Below are 17,811 nucleotides of genomic sequence, written 5' to 3' on the forward strand. Positions count from 1 at the left end.
AAACATGAAGCAATGTTCAAGGTAAAAAATGATCCAGATAATAAAAACTGCAAGCTCCCTATGGGCCTCAAGCTAACCATATCCAAAAATCAGCTGCAAACACCCAATTCAAGTTCTTTGACTTTTCTTCTTCAAATGTCAGTCAGGCCACTTCTGCTGGTGCTTTTGTGAATGACACCTGCTCTCAGGAAACACCTGGAATCTGAAAGGTCTCCACACTGATCTCTAAACCAAAGTATTTACTATCCTTACCAACCCACACTTGCTTTCAAATAACCACTAACAAATAAAAAGCTTCACTGCCAAGTTACTGAAAAGCCATCAGCAATCAATTCTTCCTTAAAATACATCTCAGAGTGATGCTGTTAAAGGCAAAATGTAAGCCAAGCAGTAAAGCATAGCCAGTGCAGCCCCAGGAGGGAGGACATACCCCTGCTGAGTGAACCATGCATTTTGGTGCCCCTGTGGTGCCTGAGGAATACATGATAAAGAGAGGATGGCTGAAAGGCAGCTGCTCAAACTCCAGCTGGGGAGCCTGGTCTCCTTTCCCAGTGGCAAGGAAGTCTTCTAAAAAGACACTGCATAAGAAGAAGGGGAAAAAAAGGAACATCTCAAAACTTTCTGAAAGCATTACCCCAGCCCATGTGTAAGATCACCTCTGTACCCAGCAGTGCTCCCATTACCTGTTTGGAATCTTAGAAATATCTATGGTTTCTCTTGAGGATACATATGGAATCACCACCACTTTCTTTAGGTCTGGAAGCCCTGGAAGAAGGAAGAAAATTGTTTCCTACATTCAGTTACATAAGCAAAGGTCTGTTCTGCCTGATTGAATCATACAGTGTAATGTACCAAGTAACAGAAGTAATTCTGATGCACTGGGTATTGAAACCCCAGAGGACTGAATTGTTACCCAAGATGTAATTTCCTCAATGCTGCCAGCCTTTTATGTGTAAAGCTGCAAGCCTTAGTGCTGTAATACCTCCCCATTTATCTTCAGCAGTACTTTGCTGGAGCTTAAAAACACCATCATCAGCCCCTGCTCCCACTGCTGGCTAATTTCTGATGATCTATTAAAGTTAAGCAAGCAGAAGACTGTTAAAATTACAGAAAAGACCATTCAGCTTTTACCCAAATCTGTTCTGAAAGCCTCAGTGGCCACTGTGACCCTGTAAAGAAGGAAGGACAGCAACAAGCAGTGGCAGGGCAGGCTCTGAGTGCTCACAGAAGCACAGAGCAGGTGGGATGCAGTGAAATACCTTTTACCACCCTCAGCAGCTTTTCCAAGTGGTTGTGCTCTTTGCCATTGTATATAACAGCTTCAACAGAGAAGATGAGCTTAGGCTGAATTTGGGAAAATCTGTCCAGTACACCCTAGGGATAAAGAGAAAAATGTGTTAAAAAAATGAAATTAACTGCTACAGTAGGAAACTTCAGTGGGAGCTAAATGCAAATTTCAAAACAAGCAAGGAATAAGGACAAAAATTAACAGGAGAGTTGTTGAAAGACTGCCTGCTTGTCCTTCACTCACACAAGATCTCTGAAGCACAACAGGTTTGTAACAATCCATTTCATGACCCCCAACCAGATCAACCAATGATAAAACCCCCATGGATCACTTAGGGAAGGGCCAAGTTCACAAAGTCCTAAACAGCTAAAAAATCACCTTGCAGGTCAGATTAGACTCATGTAGAGAGAAGGAGCTGTGATGTGAGCAGAACTGGGCACCTGGTGCCCATGAAGGTGCCCAGGACTCCTGAAGGTGCAGGAGGAGCCCCACGTGCCCCCAGCTGCTCTGACAGAGCACCAGGGCTGGGGGACAAACACCATCCTGGGGAGAGGGGCCCCCACATGAACTGGCAGCTTTGTTCTGCCACCTTTAACAAAGGAAACCTCATCACTGGTTTTTAGCAAAATAAATTGATGTTGAACACACACAGACCACCAACAAAAGATACCACAGCTCCTTTAGTATCTCTGCAGCACAACACATTCAAATGCTAAGTTTTCAGGTGTCTCCTCCAGCTTACACAGTGTTCAGTAATTTACCACAGCTATCATCCCATTTGAGATTAAAACCCTTCTGGCATTTACTGTTTTCCATGTACACTGCATGCAGCAGCCTACCAGAAATGGATCTTTTTGTATTCAACAGCAAGAAGCAAATCCTTTCAATAAAAGCTCTCAGCACACTGATGTTCAAACCTCTCTAGCTCCATTACTTGAAGCATTAAGAAGTACAAGATTACACAATACTGTAAAATTGTCAGCTAAGTCTTCAAGAACAATCTCCTAAATCATGTTGCAGAAATCAGACTTGAGTCATCTGCTTATTCCTCCAAGCATTCTTTATTTTTCTGTTTTCTATTTTGCCTTCTACATTGCAGCCAAAATGAGAAACAAATTATTACCAAATCTGAAGATGAAAGCAAAAACATCACGATCAACTCATCTCTGTTAAACTCCTTTCCAAGCTGGGCTGCTCAGCATTGCAAAAAAAATCTGCTGCAAAAGGGCAGGAGCTCTGTCCTGACAATTCCTCCATGCTACAGGGAACCACAGGTAAGGGATATGGCTAAATATAAATGTATTAGCTGAGAATGTCACTTAACAGCTTTCCCCCCTATCAAACATGTATTTCCTTTTCCTTGTGCACATTATAAGAAAATACAGTGACAATGCACTGACATTCAAATTTCTCAATTACTTTAAAACAAAAAATCACCAGAATCTGCTCTGGTGACACAAGAAGTTTTCAAGAAGCCCCTGGTGTGTTACCTAACAAACTCGGAAATGGAGATTTATAATTAATACATTACAGTTATTCTCTAAGGGAGTATGAAGCCAGATTTCCTGCTTCTTTGGTAAATTCTCTGCCTCCTCCTTTGCTCCATTCCCAGGAACAGACCAAGCAGCCACACTTATGTGCATTTGTGCATGTGTGCACACCCCCATGCTGAGTGCAGGGCACACACATCCCATTTCCATCATCCTGATGTTTAAAAATGAAAACCAATGAGCACTGAGGGTACTCTAAAGAGAAGAATCAAATCTGAAGAGAAGTGTGAATCAGAAGAGAGATGGCTGCAGCTCTCAGGGTCCTACCAAACCTGCTAACACACCCAGTCAGATTCATTAGCACTGGCAGCACCAAATCCCACAGGGCAGCCTGCTCTGACACAAAGGCAACACAAACAGATGGAACACGTAATTGCTACACTGCAACTCCAATCCAACCAGATGGCTCAGCAAGGAATTCCTTCCACAAAAAGCTCAGGTGTAGCAGACATGGCTCATTCTATTCCAGTTCAGTCCAAAAAATTGTGCAGGGCCCCACAAATGGAGATGCACTGAGCTCACCAAAGGCTCCTCAGCCAGTTCTGGGAGCAGAGCTTCTTCATGAACTTACAAATCCAACCATTTCTCATGCCCGGGCCAGCACTTTGCCATTAATTTATGGGAATGGGTAACAGAGAGCAGAGAGATGAAGCAGCAGCTGCCAAGAGTGGTGAGGTGCGTGGGAGGCAGCTCAGTGGTGCTCTGACAGCAACTTCCTCAAGGCTTGAAGCCTTTGGAGGGATGGCATTCAGAGCCTGCAGTGTGTAGGCAGCTCTGAGGAGTGACATTTCTGAGCTTCACAAAACACATACACACAATTGGACTTCAGATGTAGAAAATGCTGCACTATTCCCCCAAGCACAAAAATCTTGGTGTACATTAACAGGACTGATGCAACTTCACAGAAAGAGGAATAGCTTTTGCTCAGGGTGGAAGCCAATGTCTCTGAGGGCCTCTGCTGATCTCCTTCATGATTTTAGCATTTGAATTCATGCCAACACACGCTGCCAAAGGAAAATAAATGATATTGATGGCACTGCAGCTCCAAGGCCAAGTTCCATTAAAAACCTATCACAAAAAACTAAAAGCTGGGCACTGAAAACAACAGCACACCAACAAGGCCAGAAAACATACCAGCCCTTGGTAATGCAAGTAAAGTGAGCAATCTTCCCCCAGATAAGAGATCGAATCACATTGCACAAAATACTCCATACCATCATTTTCTGAGCAAGCAGAAAATATTTGTAGAACGGATTGATCATTACATGCTGTAATGATTTTTTTAATCATTTTTTCCCAATGATACACCCCCAAGTGTAAGAACATGGAATGCTGCTGCCCTCTAGTGCTAATCCAGGAACGATTATTCCATACATCTCCCAGACACCGGGGTTAAACACTGAAATTGAGGGGTTTATCTAAAAAGCATTGTCCTCTGCACTGTGCAATTCAAAACCACTACATTTTTTATACATAAAAAACTTTTAGACAGAAGAAAAGTTTAACACCCCCTCTTAGAAGTTTGGATCCATTGTTGGTGTGTGCTAACAACTTCCCAAACTAAGCAGAATACATCCCCAAAGTTTCCAGGGCACACCTGTTTGGATGTTAATTTCACACAGAGCATTTATTTCTACACTGAAAAGAGTTAATCAGGTTAGTGATATTAGTATGAAATTCCTCACTGTTGGCAAAATAAAGCCTTGGGGAACAGACCCACCAGGGTGGTGCTGAGTTCACCCTGACAGGAGGCAAAGGATGGGGCTACTTGGGCAAAGAAATTGGAGTGTGGAAATTGGAGTGAGGCTAAGCCTGGGGCAGGGTTTGGGAAGAAGAGCCAAGCTCAGACTGCACTGCTGCTCACTTGCACATTTAATATGATAAAAGCTCACCAAGACCATGGAGTGCATGTGAAGATATCCCAACAGGGAGCAGCTAAAGCCTCTCAAATCCCCCAGCTGCAGATCAGCAGTGACATGACAGCAGCAGGAAAAGCTGCGGAGTGCTGGGCTGTGCCACGAGGTGGCAGCAAGGCTGAAGGGACAGAAGCCACCTAACTCATCACCCTCGCTCGGTCTGGGGCTCAGCAAGGGCTGCTCTGCACAGGCACTGAGCTACTCACGTTAATGCCAAAGTCTGGGGAGGTGGAGCTCCAGATGGCACCAATGCTCGCAGCTGCCAGCATTGCTTCCACTGCGTGGATGCTGTTGGGCAAGTAACCTAGGGCAGAGTGAATGGTTAGAGATGGAACAACACTAAAAATATATATAATATATACAGTGAACAGGTTTTAAAAATACAAAATCCTAGACTGAAGCACCTTTTGAAGTTTTCCACACAATCAATGTCGTACCTTGAAGCCAAATCAGTTACACAAGGAATTAGTAATAAATTCATTTATAGAACTATTTGTATCAAGGTTTTTATCTACAATATTACTCCCAATTTACAAATATTCCTGCTTAATTAATAAGCCTTTCAGGATAAGAGGGCAGCACAGGGAAAAGAGTAACTGGGAGAGAAAATTAGTGCATTGATTATGGTACACAGAGACTAAGAACACAGCAGCATGCAGGGCATAGAACAAGACTGCAGGAACAGCCATCAGAAAAAGAATCAGTATCTGCAAGGAAAGATTATAAATAGCTCAAGAGCAGAGATTCAGCTTCACAAAGCTAAATGTTGGCTGGTAGACACTGCCAGAATCTTAAACACAAACAAGCAAAACCAGTGTCTCAGCTGACAAGGGAGTAACAGAGTGGGACAAGCCCTGGAACATTCCCACACAAATGTGGCTCTTCAGGTTTCTCTCATTAGCTTGCAGCAAGATTTCAAGATTTCAATTCAATTTATCACGGCATACAGAATAAATTAATGTCAAGAAAGTCAGATTTTAGTTTCAGTGAGCTCAATTTGAGCAACTCTCCAGAAGGGGCTGGGTGCCTGAGTCTGACTGCACTGCTCAGAATCCAGCCCACAAATGGAAAAGTGCAACTGGAATTCACAAACTACACTGAGGTGGATCAAAGACCTGGAGTTTCAGATCACCTTTCTTAAGCAACCAAAAAGATGTCCAAGTACTTTGAAAAAAGCACAGGATGGGCCTAATTGCAGTACTCTGACATCTAATTAGAGTTCTACATTTGAAAGCATTAAAAAAGCTTTCCAACCTGTTCACAGCACGGGTGGGCACTGAGATCTTGGGCTGCAGGTGCACCACAAAGATCTACAGACAGCAAACACTCAGCAGTGCAAACTTCTCAAAGAATGATATTTATGGATGCACATTTCAGGACAGGAACTCAGATCTTCACAGCAATTTCTGCTATGTTAATATTATAGTTAGGAGAGTACCAAGATGGATTTTTGTGAGGTTTTTCTACACTGCTTGAAAAAAAAATCCATCCTTTTTCAACTTTTTACAAAGTGAACTTTAAGTCTTAAACTGAGATTCTTCCTCATTGAAAAATCAGTGAAATCAGTTTCTTAAACCAGCAGTGCCACTGCAGTTACTGAGAGCTGCTGTGCTTTTGGGAGCAGCAACTTTTAAAACAGCATTATGACTTAAGCCCAACAATTTCTAGAACACACACAACTGTGAATAAAAGCTTCATGCCATGCTAAGGTATAAATTGCTCCCTAGAACTGCCTACAGCTTATAGTGGTTTGTTCAGTGAAGTTCTTAAGCACATAAAGTGCAGCAAAAGCTCATGCCCATAAAAGCATTATTTATTTTGCTATTTTCCCCTTGGGGTCAAGGTTTATACAAGGCACAGTATCCCAAAATCTCAATGATTTCTCTTGTAAGACAAATATTCCTCCCTAAATAATTTGAAATATATGAACCAAAACAGACCAAATGTCATTTGGTGTGACGAAAGCAGTTCTTTAATTGATGCCAAATATTTCCACTGAGCATTTCTTGGACGGGCTCATCAGGAGGCCAGAGGGCAAGGAAAACAGAGATCTCTCCCTGTGCTTTGGAGCAGTTGTTACTTTGCCACAAGCTTCAGTTCTGTTCTAAGCAATTCTCCTTCTCACCTCTCCACACAAAAGCCCTCAAGGCAAGATCACAGCTCTCTGCTGATTACTGTGAGCCAGACAATGAAATCATTGCTTTCATCTGTCAGCTGGCTTTGAGTGTGGTTGAGCTTTGGAGGATGCCAGCCAGAAGTGCCCAAAGGTACAAAACCATGCTCAGCAACTGACTCTGCATTTCTGTGCCTTCACCTGATCCCAGAGCCTTGCTGCTCTCTGGGATCTCACAGATTTATCCCAACTCCACCACAGATAAAAATATGGGTCTGTTCTGGCTGGAGATGCTCCAAACACAGCAGAGCAAGAACTCATGCTCCTTTTCTCACAACACCTAAATAACACAAACCACTTCTAAATGACACAAACTACTTCTCCTGCCAGTCTTTCAGATTAAAACTAGATTCTCATTTAGAAGTAAAGTTAATTTTTTCTTCCTGCCACATCTGAGATCCTCCAGCTGATCACAACTACTCCATGCATAGAAAGCTCCCTGCATTAGTCTGTGCCCCTGGAGATCCCAGCACACCCCTCAGGGTCTAAAATTGAAGAAACAGGAATGTTGCAGACAACGAGGATGAAAAAGGCAACTTCTTCATCTGGATTAGCATCAGAGCAGCGACCAACTGTGCAAAAGCTCTGTATTATAGAGGAATAATGGTACTGCTGATTTAAATATTTATCATGTTTGCTCATATATTTAACTAGGGCCTCCATTTTCCTTGATATATTTCAATTAAGGATCAAAACTAGGATTTGTCAGCATGGGGAAGGCTGCAGAAGTATTTCTCTATCTCTGAATCTTTCCTTACCCCTTTCTTGAAGGTGATAAGAAGGTGGAAACTAAAGAAAAGGATCTTCCTCCTTTGGGTGAACTAGAAAGCAACTGAATAAAGGGCTCAAAACTCAGGAGCTGGGAACTCATCAAGCAGGAATATCAGAGTATCACACACAAGAGGAGCAGCACTCCTCCTGACTTAGAAAAATGTATAGTCTCCATAAAAACAGAGAAATGAAAGCTTTACCTGACATAAAACCTGTGAAATCTCTAAGGAGGACAAGCAGCCCTTGAAAAACACTGTCTGGATTTTTTTAAGAGGCAATTACAGCCTGATCTGCTCAGGACTTAGTGCCTCAGCATTTTCTGTCAGTTGTTATTTGCTTAATCTAGCACACACCAAGATTACACTTACATGTCTTCACTTACACTGCAGCACCTTACCAAGAGAATAGGTAAAAACTGTAATCCAAAAATTGGAATATAATTATGCTGAAAACTATGGCAAAAGTCTGATTTCTCAGACTGCTGAGAACACATTCCCTGCAAGCACCTAATGCCTTCATGAAGCTTAATAAAGGTTTCCTTTCAGAAAAACAGGCACCCAAACATCCAGTTTTGTGCATGGATGAAAAAAAAGAAATCAACACTTGAACTGGGACCCTGCATAAAAGGTTTTGTCTGAGCCTTGAAAGAGTACACCAGAAAGAAGGAAAACAGGGAGCAACCACTAAAGTATCTTCTCAATGTCTTCTACTACTGAACTACACCAGCTCTCAAGCTGAACAGAATTCAGAGACCAGACTCCTATTTTCCCTTTCCAGCATTTCCTGCTCCTGCAGGACTTGCAAGTGGCCACCCTGCCCAACATTACAGTGGCCTGAAACCATTAGCACCCTGTAATCTCCTTACAAAGCTAGCTTTAAAACCCACGTAAGCAGCAGGGCTAATGCAGTTGCTATAGATAAAATATCAGCTTTAGACAATGAATTCATTGATATTGGTTGAGGATGTTTTTGTGCGGGGAAGATCAGATTGTTTCCAACTGCTGACTTGTAACAGAGCAAAGCTGGCTACAGGGATAGAGTAGAAGCAATCCAGAGAGGAGAAACATCCTCCCAGTTGTGTTTTGTTCTATTTTAGTCATTGTCATTTGCCAGGGGGCCACTGGGAGACCAGGAGCACCTCCCATGTGTTGTGGGAGCTTGCAGTAGGTATTCCATGCCTCTTCCAACTGTTCAAGCATCACTGACAGCACTGCAAGACATCTTCAGAGGAAGAAATATATTTCACAACACATCTGCCTCAATTATGTTCACTGTTAAGTGCTCTCAGTGAAGGAAAGGGAAGACTGGAATGAAATGAAGCTGAAAAAAAGTGCTGACACCAGTGCCTGTCCACCCACACTCACCCACCTCCAGCTCCAACACGCTATTACTGTCATGATGCAACCACAAATTGCACTGAACAAACCAGGGGGGATGTTAAGTGTAATGAGAAGTTAAAGCAGCCTTGTCTTAGAGGCAGCAAAGCGTGGAGATGAAACTCACAGGAAAACAACCGTAAGAGTCATGTGTAATTCTAACAGCTCAGATTTTAAGAGAAAGTGTCAACAAAGGGTGTCAGAACCTGACAGGCTGACTGCATGTTAGGCAGCTGTAATGAAGCTCATAGAGTATCTCCTTTCCATTTAAAACCTGATTTTCCAGAAGCAGCACAAGCATGCCCTGTGTTACTACTATGAAACAGCAAGAATTGCTTTCCCCTCTGTCATCTGCTCTAAATTCTGGGACAAATTACATCCCTGTGCATTCTGGCATGTTCTGGAGAGCCTGATTTTTGATACTACAAGGGGGTGTAGGACTCCAGATTCCCCACCCAACACTTAATGTCTCTTGCCCAACTCAGTTTGGGAAGCTTCAGCCTCTGACTGAAATGTTACACTTGAGCTCTTCCAGTGACTGCCAATATCCCCTGGCATAGCACAGAAACATAGGAAAGAAACTGAAACCCTCATAAAAGTATCTAAAGTGACTTTATTAATACTTGAAAAATATATCAACTATGCTTTTTAATTTAAATGCGAGGTAAGCCAGCCACCAAAACAAAAATTCAAAAATCAGCCAGCCTGCAGTGCTAAACACAACAGACATTAACTAAAAGGAACTGTTAGTAAAATTTTAATAGCATTATTAGCAGCACAGGCTACAGCAATATTTCAAGATCACATGTTCTCCAGCTGCAGAGTACATTTTCCCTACTGCTGCTGAAGAAATGAACAGATATGACAGCATTAAAGTTGAAAATTGAGGTAAAATTCAAGCATCTCCATCTTCATTCAGACAAAGCTTCTCAACTTCTCTTCTAATTAAGGATTTAGCTCTAATTCCATGTTAAAAACCAAGCCACCAGCTGTGATAATTTCATGTTTCCAGTTCCAGAGCATACTCAAACCATATGAAAGAAATGAGCTCTACTGAGTAGATTTACATTTCCAGGTCATAGTTGTGGGTTTAAAATTTAATTTTCAAAACATATGTTCAAGTCTGCAGCATGCAGAAAACAAATCAACAGTTTCATCACTGTGGGTTTGCATCATGTAAGAATTTACACACACTTTAGGATAATGGCCAAGTGTTGCTCAAAGAACATGGGATTCCAGCAGCACAATGACACAAACAGCACAACTGCCAGGTAGGAGCCAAGGAGCTTCAAGGATATTGCAGTTCTGACTTACACTACACTGACAAATTAAAGAGTATCAGAGCACACAAAATAGAGGTGAAGCAGCTCAGCTGGGAGATCAAACCCAGCAATTCAGAAATCAATGTAACTCCTTTCCAAGCCTGGACTGCACACTGGACAAGCTGTTCACAGGACAAAAGCCTTTTTATACAGAAAAACACACATGACAGTCTCTTGACAGGAAACATTGCTGCAGAAGATGTGGAGAGCTGCTGAAAGGATCACAGGGTTTAACTCATCTCTGCACTGGTGACTTGAGGAGTTCTTGCCCAGCAGCTGCTCACTGTCCCCACTCTGGGGGCAGGACAAGCTCTCCAGACCTGCAGCTCCCTGAGCACTGGGTCACCTGGGGCCACAGGGTCAGGAACTGCCAGTGGCACCAGCACAAACAACCTTGGACCAGCATTTCCCTGACTGCCCCCACATCAATCTGCCAGACCCTGTGACTCAGGGCTCAGCCACAGGCACAGCTTCCACCTCCCCTGCTTCCACAGTGCTTCTGGAGCAGACCGTGGTGAACGAAGCATTTTCCTCCTCCCTTCAGTGCTAGAGAACCCACAGGCTAATCCAGGTTCCTTCCCTCTAGAAATGCATTTCCTACACATGTAAATACAGCAGCACAAGAGCCTTTTCTTCACAATGTTTATTGAAATTTTCTGTGAAACACTATTTCACAGGCAAGTTTCTGTAACTCTCACTACTCACTTGCACATTTCAAAAAAAATTCCACCTCCTGTCCCTTAAAAAATTACTCACCCACAACTCTGTCTCCTACTTTTACTCCCATCTTCCTCATGGCTGCAGCATACAAAGCTACAGCTTGTCTCAGTTCTTCAAAAGTAACTTTGAGGATTTCTTCTTTGCCTTCCCCTGAGGAAAGAAAAGTAAAGCAATCACTCAGAAATCAGGCAATGCAACATGAGTCTAGTACAAGCAACCAATCCTACCAGAAAGCAATTCTAAGAAAACAGCTTCCACTAATATTTATAATTTTGCTTATGAAGGTGCCCTTATGCTGCAGCAAAACCTCTTCTTTTCAATGGGAATCAAGTATTAATCAGTGGTATTTGTTCAGTAGGTATGAGGGCATTTCTAAAGATAAACACCTCTGCAGAAACACAAACTATTCACTGGAGAAAGGTGTGCTCTCAAGGAGATTCATGGTAAATACATTGCACTTTCCAAGGCTAATTTCCAACATGCTAAGAACCTCATTTTCCCTTTTTGCCCAGTTTTCTCATCAGGTCTAGGAAGCAGCACAAATTCAGGTTTTACTACAGCAAGCCAGTGGCTAGAAAATCATGCACATCCAGGCCTGACTTTCGATGTGCTTTTGGAACATCTGCCTGTGCCAACATAGCACAAAGCAAACAAACTAAATTGGACTCAGCTCCCCTCTGAAAGGATCTGCAGGGTGTTTTCCCTATTGTACTGAATGTCAGGTGTTACATAAGCCCTTAATAAATCACTCGTGAAACAAAACAAACCAACCTAAATGTTATGAAAGCAAAAATCTGTCACCTTGAAGTCCCTCCCTGCACCTCCTCAGTGTGACTGCTGCAAATGTGTGGCCTGTCCTACTTCCACCAGCCAGCACTTGCCATGAAGAACACACACACACCAAGGATGGCCCTGAAAAGGTGAGCTGCACACCCTGCTCCTTTCAGAATAGCTGCTCTCAGCTCATTGCCTTAAGCAGGGAATGGCATTTTTCACTCTTTTGCCTTCTCAGACCTTCACAGCAGTAAATCTGGACTTGCACAGAGCAAGGGAGCAGGTCATGATGCAGAACAGCCCAAGTCCCTGTTCCATGTGGTTCATAAACTGAGCAGGGACTGCCAGCAGAGCCTGGGTTCCCACAGAGCAACAGGAAATGAGACACTGATCCTGCTCCATGATTAAAGCTCCAGGAGAAGAGAATCACAAAAAAGACTCACCATGGGAGCCAGGGACAAGTGAAACTGTTTAGAAAAGTTACATTTACACTCCTATGCCCTGTGCCATCCACAGAGCTCCCACAGAACCACCCCCAGTGAACACAAACCTGAGCCAGGCCCCCCAACCACCACTCTGACCTAGCAGCAGGGAGCTACCAAGAAATACTCTGACTTAAGAAGTCTTAAGAAGATTAAACACAGCAGAAGGTCACAAAAGAGATGCAGGTTGAAGTCTGCTCACCACAGAGGAGCCAACTGCTCATTCCAGCATTCATACAATGATCAACTAGGAAATAGTTTTGCTCCTTTTGCTGTCACCACCTGTGATTATGTGACAAAGCAGTTTCTGATCCACCTCATGACTTCCTAACAAAAAGACCTACAGGACAATAACCACATGTCAAACCAAGCAATTATGACAAATGTGAAATAATACTTCAAATACTGAGTGATGTTGAACACAGCATGACCTCCACTACCTTAATGCAGCTGAGCACATTCTAATAAAACTTCATTTAGCTTGGACAGGATTTTCCTGATCTATATTCCCAGATCATGTTTTCCTGGGTTTTTTTTGCAGAGCTGTATCACAGACTGTGCAGTGTCACTGACTTTACCACCCTTTTTTCTCTCCTCATCCAAACCAGTTTATTTCCACGTTTCATCAGAGCTGTTTCATCAGGCCTAGCCCTGTGAGCAGCAGAGAAATACAAGGCATTGATGTTCCTTACTTGCTGCATACAGTGCAATCTTGTCATTGTCCTTGTGCTTCAAGAGATTCTCTGCATAGTTGAGGCGGCTGCCCTTGAACCACTCAGGGATCTCTGCGATGCTTTTGGATGTATCCACCACCTGAAAGGAACACACCATCATTCCTGGCAGCTCCAATAAAACTGCTTTTTCACAGCATTGTACAGAAGTCAGCTCAGCAGCTCCAAGCTCTTTGCAGACCCTGTTGGGCAAGAATCACTTCTCCCAGCTCACAGATGGCAAACAGACACTGATCCTGTAATCAGAGGCTTGGAAAGTTTAATTATTTGTCAACTGTCACATGCAAACACGTCATTACAACAAAACCAGGGAAAGTTCCCTGCTGACAGCTCTACCTTTGGACCAGCCTTTAATACACAAGTAAAACAAACCATTGTGACTACACCCAGAGCAGGAGATGCACACAGACCTCAGGGACACTGGGGCTTTGCCTCTGGGAACCCAACTGAGCTACAGCACATCTGAACTGTGCCAGGCCATCCAGGCCAGCTCCCTCTTTGGGGGGTGTGAGCATCCACCCTGCCCCACCACCAGTCACAGGGCACAGACACCAACAGCAGGAGCTCACACAATGGTAATTCAAAATAATTCATTGAAGAGACAGTCAAATGTAACTGGGGAGTTCCAGCTTTTTATTCAAGGTCTCAATTTTTGAGGATTAACAGGATCCAACAACCTGATAAACCTGTATTAAGTAACTCCCCATTTAGGACTAAGACATGCAAGGAATTGAAAAATGCAGTGAAAAATAACCAAAAATATAGTCAGCTGAAATAACTTCCCCCACCCTGAACTAAATAAGCCTCAAAGTATTAAACCCCTTCATAAGTTACAGGTAAGACTAACTTTAATATCACTGATAGGTAAAGAGCCCCTCAGCATTAGCCCAAGGTCTAAATTCTTCCCAAAATATCCCTCTGCTTAGTGATTCAGCTGCTCAGCAGCACATTTCTTTGGAAATCTTTAAATAGAAACTTTATTTTACAGCTGTGTTTTTGAAAGCTTCAGTTTATACCCTCAGGTTCTCTCTCATGGATTGCACATACATTACAGGAACAGTATTCCTTCAGACCAAGTGAAAGGCTCTTCTGAAAGCCAAGCAAGCCCCAAAACACATCCCACTCCAGAAAACCCAAAGGTTTTATGCTTTGGGAGCAGTGTATGTATTACTGGAGGCAATCTTAAAATTAACTTTTAAGTTAAAACTCATGTTGAAGTGCACTATTGCATTATTTAATTTCAAATGTATTTCCTAAAAAAGGGAGCTCAGATTTCTTTGCTCCTAACAATTGGCAAGAACTGAGTTATAACATCTACATCAACTCAGGCTGCACAAATGATTTTTATACTAACACACATTACTGCAGCAATTAGAAGCTGCTCTTAAAACTGACTCATTTCTGACTTCCTCAGCTTGAAGAAAAGTGAGCAGAATGTTTTCAACATTTTCCAGGACAAGATCCAAAATAAGTGTTTTTTCTGAAGTGGAAACAACCCTTCACAGAGTTTCTAAGAGCTGCACTAGCACAAGGAGCTGGAGTCACACCCCAGTATTTCCTCCCCAGGTAACACCTGTGACTCCCAGTTCAGCTCAGTCTTTGGTGCTTTGTGAGATGAACAACCTGATCCCTCCCTCACCATAGCACCAACAGCTGTCAGGGGCTGCTCCTTCAGACACATCCCTCATTCACAAGCAGCTGCCTGGAAGTGACATTGCAGCGCCAGTGCTGCCCTGCCAGCACAGCTCTGCACACTGAATTCCTCTGTTCGAGTCACAGGTGGCACAGATGTCAACTGCCACAGAGCAACACCAGCACATCTACATCCCACACTTAGAACCTTTACCAGGATTAAATAAAATCCTGGCTGCTTTTACTCTGTGTACACAAGGTTTTACTGTTTTTCTTACAATGACCTGTGGAAGTAGAAGCTGTTTCACTGCTTGGGAACAAAAGAGTCAACTCTGTTTCATTAAAAAATTTCATCCCCTCAAAACAATGTTCACTTCTAGCAGACAGCCAGGATCAAGCTGTAAGACTTGAAATCAAACTTTTCATACTTCTAGGTACCAGAGACCAGCTCAGCTACTCTGACAGTTCCCAGAGTTTGAGTTAACATCTACAGAAAGTGTAAAGTTTAAGTGTTGATAGGGCTCAGACCACACACCTCAAAGCAGGCCAGCTCTCACACTCTTGCTGCATTCTCTCTTCTGAAGGGTGGGTCATTTAAATGAGACACCTGAGCACACAGTGCCACGGCAGGAAGAACCACTTGATCTACCTTATCAGTAGAGAAATCAGTAAAACAGGAAAAGTCAAAAGAAGCTTGCCAGTCCCCTCTGCAGGACTGCCATTACTGAGGGCTCTGCAACAGATGGACTCCAGGCATTAAGACAAGTCCAGTCCTCCCTACTAAACCCCAGGAAGGTTCCACTGCATCAAGCTGTTCTAGTAATTAACCCAACACCTCCCTCAGATGGAAAAGCACAGGGAGATGTTGATATCCTACACCAGGACTATGCCAGGGTTCCACTGGCAAGATCTGCAGAGTCACCTTTCTTCCACAGGAATTCTGTGGCACTGCCTGGTGTTTCACCCGTGCCTGTGTTCAACCACCACCACCATTTCCTCAGAGATATTTCAAGCCTGCACCTGGACTGCAGAGCTTCCATAACCAGTTCTACAAAGCCAGAGTGCAACACTTGTGCTTATCAGGTAAGCTGACTCAGGGAAGGCAAACATGGACTTGACAGAATGCCAGCATGTACAAAACCAGGATGATGTTCCCTAAGGCAGAAGGCAGTGCACTGGCAGACTCCCCATGAGCAGCCAGGAATGACAAGGTGTGCAAGAGCACAAGAACACTACAGCAGAACTGCTTAGGACAACAAAACTCGAGGGTTTCACTGCCCTAAAGTGTGCCAGCAACAGAACAGCACCATCCACCACACCAGGAAATCCAGAACTAGGCCGATTCCTTGTATCACTTCCCAGAGTTCTAAGAAGAGGTCAAAAGGCTGATTGTAACATCAGTTTATTTCCCCTCTGTGTTGCACTTGCTGCAAGATAAGCACTGAACTTACCTCGTCGTAGAGGCGAGAGCAGATGATGTTACTGAACTTCCAGAATTCTGCCCAGAAGTCTGCGTAGGACTCCACTGACCACTGGTATAATTCATCATAGTTGGCTGGAAGCAATAGATATGTGTCAGCATTATGAGAGAATCACAGGGATCTACACAAACTACAGCTAGGGAAACCCCAGATAAAGAAAATCTGTGGCTAAAACAATTAGGAAGATAAATCTGACCCCAGAGTGGATCACTTCTGCTCAAAGCAAGTGACTACAGAACCATCAGGGTCTGCCTGGACACCTGAACAGATGGCAGCACCTCAGCTGACTGCTATGAGCCATTTGCCCCCACAGAGACAATGACCTTTTCTCATAACTGCCTGCAATACCTGCACACTGCCCTCCCATCGGTGCAACTGAAGATTAAACAAGTCCTGCCTGTTGACACTTCCTATCTATCAACAGGACACTTTCACACAGCAAGAGATAAACAAGGCTTCCTGACAAGGGACATTTGCTCTAAGGTCCCAGTCTGGGGCCAAAGGGCTCTGATAGCTCAGGGACACAGAGATTAGAGGCACTCTTTATCCAACTGTGCCATCAACATCACTGTCACAGGAAGCACGGCTGATTTTCAGTGAATATGAGCTCTCCTTTTCATGCTGAAACAGCATGGATGAAGTCAAACAAGATGTTTACTAGCTACATATTAACACCACGGCCTGTCATTAAAAACATGCAAATAAGCAGCTGAAGTCTTACCTGACAGTGAGACACCTGAAGTACCCTGAAGCATGCATAGCAAACCCCACAATTCAAACTGAATGCTGAAAATTAGTGTAAAGCAGTTCTAGGTATGAATAACTGAAGCCAATTCTCACTGCAAGCTTGGAAGTGACATTCCCTCATCATGTCCACAATGTCTGAAGCTGTGCCAGCAACCAATTAAATGTTTCTGCCATCAGTGACAGTAAGTTTCCTCCTCTGCCAACTGTTCCCTACGTGATGCTTTCAGCTAAACCACTCAAGAGCATTTTCACCAATTATCTCTGGTTTTTCAGCCTGTTAACCAGCCAATTGCTGCAAAAGTCATCTTTGCAATACCTTTTCTAGAAGGAGAACATCTTACAGCTTTTCAAAAGAAACATATTCAAAACCATCTCTGCACTGCTCCTCACACTTAGCCACTGCTTAACTGTTTCCCCACAGACTGTCCTTTCCACATCTAATTCCCACATCAATCCTTTCCACCAAAGTGAGATTATCCCCATGGTATTACTGATAGACAAGACAAAGGCTCTTCTATGTAATGCAGATTTTATCCACACATTGCCCAAATCCCAGCCTCTACACACCCTTTTTACACCCCAAAGTTACTCATCACTCCTCTACTCCACACTTCAGCTGCACAGAGATAAGACTTGACACAAGAAGAATTCAAATTTCCATCTCCTCCTTCAAAACCCAATTGTACCACCTGCTCCAAATCATTTGAGACATCCAAGAAGCTACAGCTCACTACTAATTTGGTTTCTTACAGCACAAAGAGCTTGTTCTGGTTTGTCTATACAGTTTGTTCCAAATAAGCTTCAGCATGCAAGTCCTTCAGGGCACAGGCCTGTTACTCAGCAATCAA

The 17,811-nt window shown here is 43.3% G+C and overlaps 1 protein-coding gene across 1 annotated transcript in view; it reads right to left on the reverse strand.

Moving 5' to 3' along the window:
- Positions 1-16,583, reverse strand: part of AACS (acetoacetyl-CoA synthetase) — a 33,326-nt gene extending 16,743 nt beyond the window's left edge. The window contains exons 1-8 of the mRNA XM_031059433.1: positions 16,565-16,583; positions 16,187-16,290; positions 13,065-13,185; positions 11,153-11,266; positions 4,961-5,058; positions 1,260-1,374; positions 684-765; positions 431-578 (exon numbers count right to left, since the gene is read on the reverse strand). Of these exons, the coding sequence (XP_030915293.1) occupies positions 431-578; positions 684-765; positions 1,260-1,374; positions 4,961-5,058; positions 11,153-11,266; positions 13,065-13,185; positions 16,187-16,290; positions 16,565-16,583 (801 nt within the window). The remainder of the gene's footprint in view (positions 1-430; positions 579-683; positions 766-1,259; positions 1,375-4,960; positions 5,059-11,152; positions 11,267-13,064; positions 13,186-16,186; positions 16,291-16,564) is intronic.
- Between the last annotated feature and the right edge of the window lie 1,228 nt (positions 16,584-17,811).

The sequence above is a fragment of the Geospiza fortis genome, unplaced genomic scaffold, assembly GCF_000277835.1.
Source record: "Geospiza fortis unplaced genomic scaffold, GeoFor_1.0 scaffold145, whole genome shotgun sequence".
NCBI lineage: Eukaryota > Metazoa > Chordata > Aves > Passeriformes > Thraupidae > Geospiza > Geospiza fortis.